The following is a 16,483-nucleotide window of genomic DNA, read 5'->3' as shown; positions in this document are numbered from 1 at the left end:
AGATATGTATATTAAGGCAGCTCCAAAATGCAGGTGTTTCAGCCTAGCTCAGTGCTTTTTGTGGTGGTGGGGCAGCCATCAGAAAATACAGAGTGTAGGGGTTGATAATGTTCTCTAGTTGGCCGTGATTGTCTCAGTGTACTGTCACTCATGGGGACCCAACGTCACCGCAAGATCTATGGGGAGAGCTTGAAAATTCAAGCCTGTTGGGTGCTGCTATAGAGTTACATTAGAAGTTCCCATCCAAGAAGGCTCAAGGTCATTGGCCACAAATAAGATGACATCACATCACATTATAGCTACTGTAGCTTTGATTGAACTGATCATGTCAACATCATACTTTAAAAATCTTAGCTAGCAAGCTAGATAAGCAGTCACCATCATGAATCAAGTCCATAATCTATTGGCAAAGTCATTTTCAATCCATGTCATATGGAGAGAAATTATGGATAAAACGTATCAGTGCTCATCGGCCATTGGACATAAACATTACACATCAAGTTGGAAATTGCAAATTCAACAATGATTAGTTTGGATGGAATCAGTGTGGCTAACTGAAAGCATTGCAAAGCAATCACTAGCCTGCTATTCAGTGGAGTGGGTGTGTGGTCCAAGTCTGGGTTTAAGGGTCTCTTTTCCAAACTTAAAAGGATAAACATTCAACAACATGGGCCAGAAAGGTTTCTGTCAATCCAGCATGACAGTTCAAAACAACTGGAAACTCGGATTTGGGAAATCTCAGACTTCAGTGAGTTCAAGACAACTGGGAACTCTGTAAAAAAACAGCTCCGACTGGCAGAAAAAAAACCAATTTTGAATGGTCATCCAACTTGCGCCTCTTTCTAGCGTTCTGACCTGAAGATCACTGACATCCATGATTCAACTTTCTTTTTCCCCCCAGAGTTACCAGTTGTCTTAAAAGCACCATAAATCCAGAGAATGACTAACTTTGATGACAAATTTTGATGACAAAAGGTGCACACGAGGACCACCGCGCCGCGCCACCTTTCTGTTTTTGTGAGCACAGCACAACCAGGCGAGTCTAAAAATATCTTGTATGCTTCTGTAACAAAATGTGGAAATGTCAAGGGGTCTGAATACCTTCTGAATGCAATGTAAATGATGTAATTTGCCAGGGAGAAATGTATACTGTAGCTAAGGAAGTAATACTAAGTGTATGTTGTGTAGCAAGCTGTTAGTAGCCCATGTGGTTCATCCTAATAATTGGGTCCCTTTCCCCCTCATAACGTAGCTTAATGTTCTGACTTGGTGGTGCACATGTAGCCTCTTTACATTAAAAACCAAAGTCTAACAGAATTCCAGTCATTACAATAAATGTTAATACCCCTTGATCTTCAAGAATAGGACTTGGAAATATTGAAGTATAGATTAGCCAAATTGTTTTACCTGAGCATGACCCCAAAACTAAGGATTTATTAACCAGCCCTACTGTTGTTTATGATTTTGTTGTCATGGGGGACTGAATGGACTCATTGATTCCAGTTGAAAAATGCTGCACTCATGGAATGACATGCTTTGAGCACTACTGAAAAGTGCTATTTACATGTGAAAAATGAATGTCATATGCTGCATTTGCTATAGGCCTATTGTTTACCTTTTGTTGCTGACACTTGATAATATGCAGCTGTTTTAAAGGGCAAATACACAGATGAAACAATAACAAAACAGTTGACCCGCCTCTTTTGGTAAAAAGCTGAGGGATGGGCTTGGATTAATAGACATAGCTATGGATGCAAGGACTGACCATCCATGATATAAAAATTATAGTTTTAACCATGTTATGAGGCTACACAGTGTTTGTTTACATTTAAACAAGAGTGTGCAAAGCTGTCATCAAGGCAAAGGGTGGCTACTTAGTCTTAAATATAAAATATATTTTGATTTAACACTGTTTTGGGGTTACTACATGATTCCATATGTTATTTCATAGTTTTGATTACTTCACTATTGTTCAACAATGTAGAAAATTGTTTTTAAAAAATAAAGAAAAACTCTTGACTGGTACTGTATGTTTTTTTCTTTTTTTTACTGACAAATAAAATAAATCAATCAATCCAAACTATGCAGCAGCTAATTGATGAATGGATAGAGACATCTGTTACAAAACACCAATAAGTTTAATTACTTTCGGAGATTGCCAAGCCTTCGATACAAGGTTGGAGGGGGAATTTTCTGTTTGTTGAGATTGACATAGTCTATTTATTGTGGTGTTGAATACTCAAACCATGATATCAAATCAAATCAAATGTTATTTGTCACATACACATGGTTAGCAGATGTTAATGCGAGTGTAGCGAAATGCTTGTGCTTCTAGTTCCGACAATGCAGTAATAACCAACAAGTAATCTAACTAACAATTCCAAAACTACTGTCTTATACACAGTGTAAGGGGATAAAGAATATGTACATAAAGATATATGGATGAGTGATGGTACAGAGCAGCATAGGCAAGATACAGTAGATGGTATCGAGTACAGTATATACATATGAGATGAGTATGTAAACAAAGTGGCATAGTTAAAGTGGCCAGTGATACATGTATTACATAAGGATGCAGTAGATGATATAGAGTACAGTATATACGTATACATATGAGATGAATAATGTAGGGTATGTAAACATTATATTAGGTAGCATTGTTTAAAGTGGCTAGTGATATATTTTACATCATTTCCCATCATTTCCCATTATTAAAGTGGCTGGAGTTGAGTCAGTGTGTTGGCAGCAGCCACTCAATGTTAGTGATGGCTGTTTAACAGTCTGATGGCCTTGAGATAGAAGCTGTTTTTCAGTCTCTCGGTCCCAGCTTTGATGCACCTGTACTGATCTCACCTGTACTGACCTCGGGTGGTTGTTGTCCTTGACCTTCCTGTAACATCGGGTGGTGTAGGTGTCCTGGAGGGCAGGTAGTTTGCCCCCGGTGATGCGTTGTGCAGACCTCACTACCCTCTGGAGAGCCTTACGGTTGTGGGCGGAGCAGTTGCCGTACCAGGCGGTGATACAGCCCTCCAGGATGCTCTCGATTGTGCATCTGTAGAAGTTTGTGAGTGCTTTTGGTGACAAGACGAATTTCTTCAGCCTCCTGAGGTTGAAGAGGCGCTGCTGCGCCTTCTTCACGATGCTGTCTGTGTGAGTGGACCAATTCAGTTTGTCTGTGATGTGTATGCCGAGGAACTTAAAACTTACTACCCTCTCCACTACTGTTCCATTGATGTGGATAGGGGGGTGTTCCCTCTGTTGTTTCCTGAAGTCCACAATCATCTCCTTAGTTTTGTTGACGTTGAGTGTGAGGTTATTTTCCTGACACCACACTCCGAGGGCCCTCACCTCCTCCCTGTAGGCCGTCTCGTCGTTGTTGGTAATCAAGCCTACCACTGTTGTGTCGTCCGCAAACTTGATGATTGAGTTGGAGGCGTGCGTGGCCACGCAGTCGTGGGTGAACAGGGAGTACAGGAGAGGGCTCAAAACGCACCCTTGTGGGGCCCCAGTGTTGAGGATCAGCGGGGTGGAGATGTTGTTGCCTACCCTCACCACCTGGGGGCGGCCCGTCAGGAAGTCCAGTACCCAGTTGCACAGGGCGGGGTCGAGACCCAGGGTCTCGAGCTTGATGACGAGCTTGGAGGGTACTATGGTGTTGAATGCCGAGCTGTAGTCGATGAACAGCATTCTCACATAGGTATTCCTCTTGTCCAGATGGGTTAGGGCAGTGTGCAGTGTGGTTGAGATTGCATCGTCTGTGGACCTATTTGGGCGGTAAGCAAATTCGAGTGAGTCTAGGGTGTCAGGTAGGGTGGAGGTGATATGGTCCTTGACTAGTCTCTCAAAGCACTTCATGATGACGGAAGTGAGTGCTACGGGGCGGTAGTCGTTTAGCTCAGTTACCTTAGCTTTCTTAGGAACAGGAACAATGGTGGCCCTCTTGAAGCATGTGGGAACAGCAGACTGGTATAGGGATTGATTGAATATGTCCGTAAACACACCGGCCAGCTGGTCTGCGCATGCTCTGAGGGCGCGGCTGGGGATGCCGTCTGGGCCTGCAGCCTTGCGAGGGTTAACACGTTTAAATGTTTTACTCACCTCGGCTGCAGTGAAGGAGAGTCCGCATGTTTTCGTTGCAGGCCGTGTCAGTGGCACTGTATTGTCCTCAAAGCGGGCAAAAAAGTGATTTAGTCTGCCTGGGAGCAAGACATCCTGGTCCGTGACTGGGCTGGTTTTCTTCTTGTAGTCCGTGATTGACTGTAGACCCTGCCACATACCTCTTGTGTCTGAGCCGTTGAATTGAGATTCTACTTTGTCTCTATACTGACGCTTAGCTTGTTTGATAGCCTTGCAGAGGGAATAGCTGCACTGTTTGTATTCGGTCATGTTACCAGTCACCTTGCCCTGATTAAAAGCAGTGGTTCGCGCTTTCAGTTTCACCCGAATGCTGCCATCAATCCACGTTTCTGGTTAGGGAATGTTTTAATCGTTGCTATGGGAACGACATCTTCAACGCACTCGCACACCGAATCATCGTATTCGTCAATGTTGTTATCTGACGCAATACCAAACATATCCCAGTCCACGTGATGGAAGCAGTCTTGGAGTGATAATGAAGTGCCCGAAGTCGGTATGCTTTGTTTATTGGTTGTGTGGTTTATTGGCACAGCAACCTGTTGGTAGAAAATATGTTTTATATATTTTATAAATATGGCATCAAAATGTTAAATCTAATTTCCAACCAAGCTGATCTTTATCTGCAGCAGGCTCTAATTGTAGTTTAATGGAACAGGTAGGGAGGTTGAGCTGGTCTGTGGTAGTTGGAAAACCCTCAACCTTCTGGCCTGTAGCCCAATGTTGCTCGACTTTTCCACAAAAGCATGCTGAAGTGGCAAAGTCGATATCCACGTTCCCTCCCACCAGTACATTTCGATCTGTCCCTTAATGTTAGAGCTTGTCTTCAAAGACAAGATGCAATACTGGCAACCTAAATAGTTTATTCATTTGGCTGTAATACGAATTGTACAGTATCGCATATTACTGGTTACTTATCACGATAGGTACTAATAATTGCAATAATGATGCTTATTTGCATTTTTCACGTTTGCATATGGCGATCCCTAAACTGAACCAAATCGAAGTGAAAGGGAGAATCTCAATCGCACAATTTTCGCATCTTCTCAAAACCCATTGTAGGAGAAATTCAGGGGGACGGGACCTCGCTTTCTCATCCACAGTTTTGAGAAGGAGGCGAAGAGAGATGACGCGAGGGTAAAGAAGTGAAAGCGGTTTGTCAGGTGACTAGCTGGCTCGGATAATTCATGAATTTAACAGTCGACAAAAGTATGATATCTAGGTTGTTTGTACCAACATTATTGTCCGCGAAAAGTCCTGCACAATAAACAATTTCCCCCTGAATTTGAGACTACTGAAACGGTAAGATGATTGTTAGCGTGCTAAGTTATGTTATTCAGTTTTGACGTTAGCTAGTTAACTTTTTCTTATCTACTAAAAGTGTAAGTTGGCTCTCTAACGTCAGCATTTAACTTAGTAACTACTAACTTACTGTTAGATGCGTCAGTCAGCATTATACTTAACGTTTGCAAGCTAACGTTACTAGTAGCCAACTAAGTTAACAGCAAGTTTCGTGACACTGACCGGTCCTTCCACCGATACGTAATGTTTACCGCCTGACGTGGAGAAAGACCAGATTGAACAGACAGACAGTAATTTAAGGTTGTGTGGCTACAGAGCTGACACAACAACCGTGTCGAAGAAACCCTTGCTGAATAATTTCCCAATCTATCTGCATCTGTAAATATACCTACGTTAGGGAACAAGAAACCCGCTATTAATTGACCTTGAATAACAACAACACATTGTGGCAATTGTATCCCCTGTAACACATATCTGCCCCTACTACTAGGCTTTGAACGCATTATGTTTGACACCGTGACTGCGGGGGTGATGATTGCGCAATACAATGGCAGTGTATTGCCTACCTCAGTGGAGAACACATCAGCAACACCAACCTGGGGACCAGAGCCTCACAGATGTTTGCAGGTCCTATACGAGGACATTGGCGAGTTAAGGTAAGCCAGTTAGGGCTGTGTTGGTCCTGTCACTATAATTGTGCTTCTTTTCAACGTACTGCATTACCTCAATGCAACATTTTGAAACATGTTAAGAGGAGGTGTCAGCTCAGGTGGGACATTCACATTGCTGGAACTGTTAAGTTGTGTATTTAGTGTGGTTGTAAAGACTGTAGTGTAGGAAGAACAACACTTTCTCTTTTGAAATAACAGCCATATACACTGTAGAAAACAAACTGAGTTTCCATGACAGACCAAGAAAATCCAGGTGAAAGCTATGATCACTTATTGATGTCACCTGTTAAATATACTTCAATCAGTGTAAATAAAGGGGAGGAGACTGGTTAAAGAATGATTTTTAAGCCTTGAGACATGGATTATGTGTGTGTGTGCCATTCAGAGAGTGAATGGGCAAGACAAACTATTTAAGTGCCTTTGAACGTGGTATTGTGGTAGGTGCCAGGCTCACCAGTTTGTGTCAAGAACTGCAAAGCTGCTGTGGTTTTCACGCTCAACAATGTTCTGTGTGTATCAACAATGGTCCACCACCCGAAGTTGTAGTCAACATGGGCCAGTATCCCTGTGAAATGCTGTCGATGCCTTGTAGAGTCCATGCCCTGACAAATTAAGGCTATTCTGAGGCCAAAAGGGGGTGCAATTCGATATTCGGAAGGTGTTCCTAATGTTTTATACACTGTGTAGACTGCACAGCAGGTGACAGGGTTTGGATTGGTCAATAATAAGGGTTGAGTTTCACAGCCCAAGCTTCCAAGACATGTTCATGTCCTTTTGTCTGTCTCTCCCCATCTCCCCATCAGAGTGCGGTTTTGGGACCTCATGCTGCTCATTCCCAATGTAATCTTCTTCATGTTCTTGATGTGGAAACTGCCCTCAGCCAGGGCTAAAGTCACACTCACCTCCAGCCCCATCTTTATTACCTTCTACATTCTGGTAGGTAACCACTTATATCCAATCTCTGGAAATAGGACTTGTGCAGATAAGAGAAGTGTAGACATATACAAAAAGTAGGCTCTTGCTAGATTTTTAAAAAGGCTAATTACATGTAGTTTGACAGCTCTTTGACATGCTTCAGATGCTGAATAGAGAATTGAGCAAAAATAAAGGGATAACATAGTGGGTTAACTGAATTCATATTGATTCATTTCACAATATCAGATGGTAATTGCTATCTCAAACATGTGTTTGAGATATTGGTTTTCTACCTTACACTGATATGAACACAATGACACTGACAAATATGGATAATGACGAACCTGTTTTCCCCCACTGCCCACAACCCCTCTTTTTTTAATGGATGTCTGACCCTTGTCCTCCCAGGTTTTTGTGGTGGCAGCGGTGGGAATCACCCGTGCTATCGTGTCCATGACCGTCAGAGCATCAAGTTCTGCCACCATCATTGACAAGGTAAGGCCACATGTAGGGCATAAATGGTGACACACTATGAACCACCTGTGCTCAAGCTACTTACAGTGCCTTCTATCCCACTTGTAGTGTGAAATAGACTTTCTGTCATCATTCAAAACAGCTAAAGGCTCTTTGCAACAGCTGTTGTAGATGCACAAAGACTTTGGATTTGTAATGCACTACACACAGATGAACGTTATATGGAGGTAGATCATAAGTCAATGAGTGTCCCCGGCTTCAGCCCATTTTGCGTGAAAAGGGGTACCCAGAGGGACTTTCGGATCCAGAAAAGCATAATATCACAGGACATTTCACACAATGATTATCTCAGAACAGAAAGAGGGCAGTCAGATGTCTGCTATGATCAGGACAAACATGGCAGATATCTGAGTGTTTCTTTCTTTTCTGAGATCGTCATCTTGTAGTGTCCTGAGGTAAAATGTGTTTTTTTTTATAGGTTGCTGTGATAAAAAGGATAGAGGGGAAAGGGGGATACCTCGTCAGTTGAACAACTGAAATGTGTCTTCCGTATTTAGGGCTGTGAAGGGCTGTGGCGTACTGCATTAGCATCGAATAGCCCCCGCGATATGCAACTTTTCAGGGAGGTCAGGAACTAATATACACAGTCAGTTAGAAAAGCGAAGGCTAGCTTTTTCAAACAGAAATTTGCATCCTGTAACACTAAAGTCCACGTCATCCCCAAAGCCAACATGTCCTTTGGCTGCCTTTCATTCCAGTTCTCTGCTGCCAATGACTGGAATGAATTACAAAAGTCACTGAAGCTGGAGTCTTATATCTCCCTTACTAACTATAAGCATCAGCTGTCAGAGCAGCTTACTGATCACTGTACCTGTACACAGCCCATCTGTAAATAGCCCAGCCAACTACCTCATCCCCATATTGGTCTTTTTTTTGTTGGTCTTTTGTTGGTCTCCCAGTATCTCTACTTGCACATCATCATCTGCACATCTATCACTCCAGTGTTAATGCTAAAATGTAATTATTTTGCCACTATGGCCTATTTATTGCCTTACCTCCCTAACCTTACTACATTTGCACACACTGTATATAGATTTTTCTATTGTGTTATTGACTGTACGTTTGTTTATCCCATGTGTGGTAACTCTGTTTTTTGTCGCACTGATTTGCTTTATCTTGGCCAGGTCGCAGTTGTAAATGAGAACTTGTTCTCAACTGGCCTACCTGGTTAAGCGAAGGTGAAATAAAAAATCGACATTCATGTCTTCGGCGCCTAGGGAACAGTGGGTTAACTGCCTTGCTAAGGGGCAGAAGGACAGATTTTTACCTTGTCAGCTCAGGGATTCGATCCAGCGACCTTTTGGTTACTGGCCCAACGCTTCCAACTGCCAGGCTACCTGCTGACCTGCACACCTTTGAGAATGTGGATAAATCCAAAACAGAGGCTAAAATGCAAAAATATAAATAATTTATTTGGATGTCATGATGCCCAAAAAGTGTGTGGTGCAGAAAAGAGCATACATAAAATGACACTGATCTGAGGAGAGCGGATAAGTAAAAGAGAAATGCAGATTAAGGAAAGGTGAGGAGCCGCAGAGGCGTTTTGAGACGACTGAGATTTACCTCTTTTCAATGTTGTCTCCTTTAGGTGCTGTGGGAGATCAGCCGTTTCTTTCTGCTCACCATGGAGCTCAGTGTTATTATCCTGGGACTGGCTTTTGGTGGGTCTTCCAATAACCACCACAGTATTTTGATTCATAACGACATCTCCTGCAACTCAAATCTACTGTACAGTAGCCTGGTCCCAGAATCAGCTTATGCTATCATGTCAACCGCTTGATAGCCTGGGTGCCAGTCTGTTTCCGCTAACTGTAAAATATATGAAAACAAACACTACCAAGCACATGCTAAATACAAAGATTTCTTAGGACAATATGGAGAAGTACATGACTAATGTGTGTGTCTGGACAGGGTACTAAAAACAGTACATTAGTTAAACAAATGTGCAAGGTACAGTCAAAATGTTTAATGATCTGCAAAACTAAAACACTTCCTGTCGGCCCGTCTCACTTCTGCTGTGAGACTAACACTTGGGATGACTTGGTCACCGCAACTGGTATGACTACAGTCACACATATAGTCATGCACTGTATAAGCAGAGGTGGATATATGAGTTGTTTAAACTTAATGTGTCCTTAGAGGGGGGTGGGAATAGGCTGTTTATATGCAGTATAAACAGTAAAGCTGTATGCAGTTTTTGGCATAGCCAGGGGTGTGAGCAGGTCAACAGATTTCTATTATTGTTTCATCAGGAAAAATCATATTCCTGATTATTACTACAGCATGTAAAATTATGTTTTTATTTGAATTGGCATGGTGGAATCATCGTCATATTACATTCACTTTGTGTTCGTTTCCAGTATTAAAGACCAACGCACTCAACTCTTTAGTGGTGCTGTTGAAAGCAAGGCTTCTAAACGTTTCCTCTGTTGACAGGCCACCTTGAGAGTCAGTCCAGTATAAAGCGTGTGCTGGCTATCACTGCTGTACTGGCACTGGGCTACTCGATCACACAGGTAAGACTAGAGTACTGAATGCTGATTTTTAGTTTGACGATGTTTTACATTTTTACTATGTTCCCTACGGAACAAGACCCGGATGTTAGACGCTGAACCAATCACAGCTCCATAGATACCACGTTTCCTCTTAGCCTATTCCCCTTGCACCCTCAGGGCACACTGGAGATCGTGTACCCCGACGAGCACCTGTCTGCCGAGGACTTCAACATCTACGGCCACGGAGGACGCCAGTTTTGGTTGGCCAGCTCTTGCTGCTTCTTCCTGGTGAGCGGCTAGTGGCTGCAAAGCAAATGCAGTGCTTTGAATAAAATAAAATAAATCTTATTAATGTAATTGTATAAAATATAAAGTTAACTTGTGTTCAAATAATACACGGACAGAGAGAGGATTTTAATCAGTCATGTTGTGAGAAAGGGTAGAATTGAACATGCGTGTTCCACACATTTGGACCAGCAATTTAGCCGTTTCATAGTTTGGATTGGAACGAAAATAAGCACCAATGTGTCCACCACTGTGAACACAAAGCACTAACTGAATAAACTGTTTGAGAGTACAAAAAGGATAACACTGGTCCTTTTCCTTCCAGATCTACTCTTTGGTTGTCATCCTTCCCAAAACCCCGATGAGGGAGAGAATATCTTTGCCATGTGAGTAATTGGGACATTTTATTCACCAAGCAAGCTACACGACATGGCCAAAAGTATGTGGACACCTGCTCGTCGAACTTCTCATTACAAAATCATGGGCATTAATGTCCCCCTTTTGCTGCTATAACACAGGTCCCCCTTTTGCTGCTGAAACAGGAAAGGGCCTTCCCCAAACTGTTGCCACAAAGTTGGAAGCACAGAATCATCTAGAATGTCATTGTATGCTGTAGCGTTAAGATTTTCCTTCACTGGAACTAATGAGCCTGTCACAAACCATGAAAAACAGCCCCAGACCATTATCTAAATGTTACATTTGGCACTATGCATTGGAGCAGGTAGTGTTCTCTTGGCATCCGCCAAACCCAGATTCATCCGTCGGACTGCAAGATGGTGAAGCGTGATTGATTACTCCAGAGAACGCGTTTCCACTGCTCCAGAGTCCAATGGTGGGGAGCTTTACACCACTCCATCCGACGCTTGGCATTGCACATGGTGATTTTAGGCTTGAGTGCGGCTCCTCGGCCATGAACAGTTCTTGTACTGATGTTGCTTCCAGAGGCAGTTTGTAACTTGGTAGGACTGATGATTTTTACTCCCTTCAGCACTCGGCGGTCCCATTCTGTGAGCTTGTGTGGCCTACCACTTCACGGCTGAACCAGTGTTGCTCATAGACGTTTCCACTTCACAATTACAGCACTTACAGTTGACCGGGGTAGCTCTAGCAGGGCACAAATTTGACCAACTCACTTGTGGCACGTCCTAAGACGGTTCCATGTCAGAAGTCACTGAGCTCTTCAGTAAGGCCATTCTACTGCCAGTGTTTGTCTATGGAGATAGCATGGCTGGGTGCTCAATTTTTATACACCTGTCAGCAACGGTTATCGCTGAAATAGCTAAATCCACTAAGTTGAAGGGGTGTCCACATACTTTAGGCAATGTTGTGTATAGATGGCAGAGGATTTTTTTCAGGGTCCTTTCCTCATCTACCACAGTGCTTTTTGACTATCTCTTATGTTAATGTTTAGCTGAAGAGTGGCCTAGTGTTCTATACAGCTGTCAACATCATACAAGGAAAGAGCCACATAATCAACATTATATAATCATTAACCAGATTACCCTGGATACCAGACATAGATGAGTGGTAACTCAGTTCTAGAATGTTGTCATTGATGATAATGAATCTAAAAATCTATTGACATATATTCACATTCAGAATTGTTTAATTGATTGTTTAGCCATCCAGAGACCAATGTTCAAATGCACAGTATCTAGTTTTTAGGAGTGGTCTGCAGTAGATTCTATAGCTGCAGAGCTAATGCACACCCCATGTTTCCTCTTGGTCCCCTCCCTCCACAGCTAAGAAGAGTTTTTATGTGTACGCTGCCATTCTGTCCCTGCTCAATCTGGTCCAGGGGCTGGGCAGTGCCCTTCTGTGTGCCGGCATCATAGAGGGGCTCTGGTGAGTGGCTGCTTCTGTGTGTAGAAGGATGTGCTGGAGATTCAAGAGTTTGTTAAGCAAAAGTGTAAAAGACTAAATCATCAGACTACGATTTATTCTAATGAAGATCAAAACAGGCTTGAAAACATTCTTATCAACCACACTTTGAAACATTTATCACAGCGCGTCGTCCCATTTCTTTAACATCTGTGTTTAATCAGTCAACTGTAGCCTAACTGCAAAGCAATGGATTTCTCAAGGTTTTTATCTGCTGGCCTGTTATGGTATGTAGACCTTATAGCTGATGGACCAAGTACATAATAACTGGTGGTCCAAGTAAAAAGGACATCTGAAATTCACTTTCCCCTCGGAGCGGCTTGTTTGGCGTGTCCATGTTCTGATGTTTTCTGTGTAGCCGAACAGAAGCCAAGTGTTATTCTGGTGCCGGCCTATGGAGCTCTTCAAATTGTATTAGTCACATGAGCCGAATACATTAGGTAGACCTTACAGTGAAATGCTTACTTACGAGCCCCTAACCAACAATGCAGTTAAAAAAAAAAATACAGATAAGAGATAAGTAACAAGTAATTAAAGAGCAGCAGTAAAATAACAATTGCGAGACTATATACAGGTGGGTACCGATACTGAGTCAATGTGCGGGGGCACTGATAATGTACATGTAGGTAGAGTTATTAAAGTGACTTTGCATAGATGACAACGGAGAGTAGCAGTGGTGTAAAGATGGGACGACAATGCAAATAGTCTGGGTAGCCATTTGACAAGATGTTCAGGAGTCTGATGGCTTGGGGGTTGAAGCTGTTGAGAAGCCTCTTGGACTTAGACTTGGCGCTCCGGTACTGCTTGCCATGCGGTATCGAAGAGAACAGTCTACACTGTTGTGTCATTGGCAAATTTAATGATGGTGTTTGAGTCGTGCCTGGCCGTGCAGTCATGAGTGAACAAGGGGTGCAGAAGGGGATTGAGTACTCTGACCCCCACTGTGTTGAGGATCAGCGTGGGGGATGTGTTGTTACCTACCCTTACCACCTGGGGGCGGCCCATCAGGAAGTCCAGAATCTAGTTGCAGAGGGAGGTTTTTAGTCCCAGCATCCTTAGCTTATTGATGAGCTTAGAGGGCACTATGGTGGTGAACACGGAGCTGTAGTCAGTGAATAGCATTCTCACATAGGTGTTCCTTTTGTCCAGGTGTGAAAAGGCAGTGTGGAGGTCAATAGAGATTGCATCATCTGTAGATCTGTTGAGACTGGGATGATGGTGTTGTGATTCATGACCAGCCTTTCAAAACACTTCATGGCTACAGATGTGAGTGCTAGTCATTTAGGCATGGTGATAGAAATTTTGTAAAACGGATTTAAGTTTCCCTGCATTAAAGTCCCCGGCTACTAGGAGTGTCGCCTCTGGATGAGCGTTTTCTTGTTTGCTTATGGTGGAATACAGCTCATTCAATGCTTATTTACAGCCAGCCTCTGACTGTGGTGGTATGTAAACCGCTACGAAGAATACAGATGAACACACTCTCTTACCAGAGAGTGAGAGAGAGTCTTGCCGCTGTTCTATCCTGCCGGTACATCTTCTAACCAGCCAGCTGTATGTTGATATTGTCGTTGTTCAGTCACAACTCCGTGAAGCATAAAATGTTAGTTTTTAATGTCCTGTTGGTAGTTTAATCTTCCGTGTAACTTGTAGATTTTATTCTCCCAAGGAATGCACGTTTGCTAGCAGAATGGAGGGAAGTGGGGGATTATTCAATCACCTACGAATTCTCAGAAGGCAGCCTGCCCTTAAGGTACGGCTACTGCGTAGGGGTCACAGTCAGCCCCCTGTTAAAGTTTGATGTGTTTCTGTCATTTGAGCAGCTGCGTAGATGTCACCACCTTCATCTACTTCTCTGTGTTTGCCCCACTCATCTACGTCACCTTCCTCAAAGGCTTCTTCGGGTATGTAGATCAAAGGCCAAAAACTATGGCTTTGTCTGAATGTTACTTGATGTCAAATCCTTGCTTCCGCTGTCCTTTTTCTTTTTTGATCAATTCCTCAAGGCTCATTGAGGAGGGTTCAAAGGAGGGGTCTTAGATCCTCTGATCCAATGCGCTTTGAGATGAATTGAGGAAAGAAGGATGGAGGACACGGCAATGTTCTCAAATTTATATTTGGTCACGTTTTACTGCCACCTTGTGATACAATCTCTCTCTCCTGTCATCTTTGGTCTCTTTATCCCTCTCACTTTCTCTCCTCTCCCCTCTCTAACATCTCTCTTCATCCTTCTCTCCTTCTTCCTCTAGCTCAGAGCCCAAGGTCCTCTTCTCCTACAAGTGCCAGGTGGACGAGCCTGACGACCAGACGGATGTCCACCTGCCCCCCGCCTCAGGCCTGGGCCACAAGGAGCAGCTGGAACGGGGCTCCTTCTACCCCGGCACCCAGATAGATGGCCTGACTGCTGCAACCATGGGCACCGGCATAGCTGCTTACCTGGACAATGTGGCCTCTGGTCCTTTCGGGCCGGGCAGCATAAACAGCGACCGCTGGAGAGCCATCAACGCCTGAGAGGAGAGGAAATGAGAAGGCTGGATAGGGGATGTTGGACTTGTTGAGTGGAGAAGTTGAAGTTTGCTATGGCTCTCTCTCCCTCCGGAGACACTGTGAATTGACTCATTTCAGCTCCTGTCTGTTCTCCATTTTGGATCTTGCTGCCTTGTCCATTCTGGCTCAAACATGACATTTTCCGCCAATACCTGCAGGGGATATTTCTACAACTTCAGTCAAGTATTTTCCCTCCTGTAAATGCGTGTGTGGCTGACCAAGATAAGAAGATAATGTAAAGGTAATGTCCGATACATTTCCATCGAAGAATTACAACTGAGGTATAGTCCATTAACTGTAGCCTTGTATTAGATTTGTAATCGTCTCGTATTGAAAAACTGCCTCGCTCCCTTTAGGCCAGCCCTGTTCTTATCGAACTAGGAGCCTTCTCTAAATTGCATCACTCAATGATTCAAGTGTGCTTAATTATTTTTTTAAATGTTTAATATCAGTGCTCCCCCCCTCTTGTTGATGATCGAAATCCTACAGTGTAAAATCATGTACAAATTGAAGACCTGTTTGGCTTGAGTCTACAGGGACTTGGTATGCCATGTCAGATAATTAGCAGTGCAATTGGTATCTATGTAACTTGATGCTGGGAGAGACTCAAAATGGACGCCATTCCTCACCCGCATCGCCTCTACCTGTTTTATTTATTTTAGTGACTGCTTGGTTTTATGTCGATAGGTAGTTCCATCAGCTGATCATTCCTGGTATTAAAGGTGCTTATGACTTAGGTAAAACTTTCCAACCACCAATCAAATGAGATGGAAAATGCAGGAACAGCACTTGTGGCGAAACAATGTTTTTTTGTGGACATTTTTATTTCAAGAAATATTTATGCCCATATACATTGGATTCAACCCAAAAGTGTGTTTTTTTTTTTTTTTAAACGATGTAAAATGTGTTTTCACTATATGAAATTATTGATGAAGTAACCTTATGGGGTTTCCCTTGTGTTCTTTATAGTCAACCCTGATTTCGTCACAAAGAAAGAGCAACTTTTAAACAAAGTCCATCTGCTTGCTCATGATGCTCAACGCAAACTAAATCCCAATTTTCATGAAGCCCTACTTTCTTGCGTTAATTCCTACTTGTATGCCTGCTGTGAACTTAGTAGCCCACCACACATGGCTTGCTGGGAAACAAAATATATTGGTGCCTGAAAAGGATGTCATTCCAGTTTGTGTGAATTACGACGTCACTTCTTTGATTTTAGTTTTGTTTATGCCCCTCTTGATTTTGTCACTATATTCATTTCGCCAAAAATGGTTTGCTATGATAAATGTGAAGTGGGTGAAGTTATTCATGTGACATAGCATCCAGTGGAGGCTAGTGAGGGGAGGATGGCTCATCATAATGGCTGGAGCAGAGTCAATGGATTGGAGACCATGTGTTTGATGTATTTTATTCCAGTCATTACCACAAGCCCGTTCTGCCCAATTTAAGGTGTCACCAACCTACTGTGATAGCATCACTACGTAATATAAGAGACATTTATTTTATTCATAAGCGTAAGCCACCACAAATCAATCGTTTTATATTGTCATTGTAGTATTTTATACAAGTCTTCTGCTTTGCTCTTCCCAATACCTGCCCTGCATCAACAAACTCTGATGCCAGAAATTTGTGAAGAATTTCTAGCTCAATGATACACTATTAAAAGAAAAGAACGGTGATGTGTTTCAGCATTCCATGAGAGACTATTTAAAATATGCTTCC

General features: G+C 42.9%; 1 protein-coding gene across 5 annotated transcripts; it reads left to right on the top strand.

The window, feature by feature from the left end:
- Positions 1–4,929: 4,929 nt before the first annotated feature.
- LOC110528477 (transmembrane protein adipocyte-associated 1 homolog) lies at positions 4,930–16,440 on the top strand. Of its 5 annotated transcripts, none has more exons than XM_021610570.2 (11): positions 4,936–5,297; positions 5,927–6,092; positions 6,911–7,043; positions 7,431–7,517; positions 9,145–9,217; positions 9,993–10,072; positions 10,229–10,339; positions 10,662–10,722; positions 12,079–12,181; positions 14,038–14,118; positions 14,464–16,440. In XM_021610570.2, the coding sequence occupies exons 2-11, from the start codon at positions 5,941–5,943 to the stop codon at positions 14,723–14,725; spliced, it is 1,143 nt and encodes a 380-aa protein (XP_021466245.1). In that variant the 5' UTR covers positions 4,936–5,297; positions 5,927–5,940; the 3' UTR covers positions 14,726–16,440. The 5 variants fall into 5 exon arrangements, with proteins under 5 accessions (XP_036839953.1, XP_021466245.1, XP_021466244.1 ...); XM_021610569.2 differs by having other exon boundaries at positions 4,938–5,436; XM_036984057.1 differs by lacking the exon at positions 4,936–5,297 and adding an exon at positions 5,607–5,814.
- The last annotated feature ends 43 nt before the right edge of the window (positions 16,441–16,483 follow it).

The sequence above is a fragment of the Oncorhynchus mykiss genome, chromosome 7 (assembly GCF_013265735.2).
Source record: "Oncorhynchus mykiss isolate Arlee chromosome 7, USDA_OmykA_1.1, whole genome shotgun sequence".
NCBI classification, from domain to species: domain Eukaryota; kingdom Metazoa; phylum Chordata; class Actinopteri; order Salmoniformes; family Salmonidae; genus Oncorhynchus; species Oncorhynchus mykiss.
This window is presented reverse-complemented; position numbering and strand designations above follow the sequence as displayed.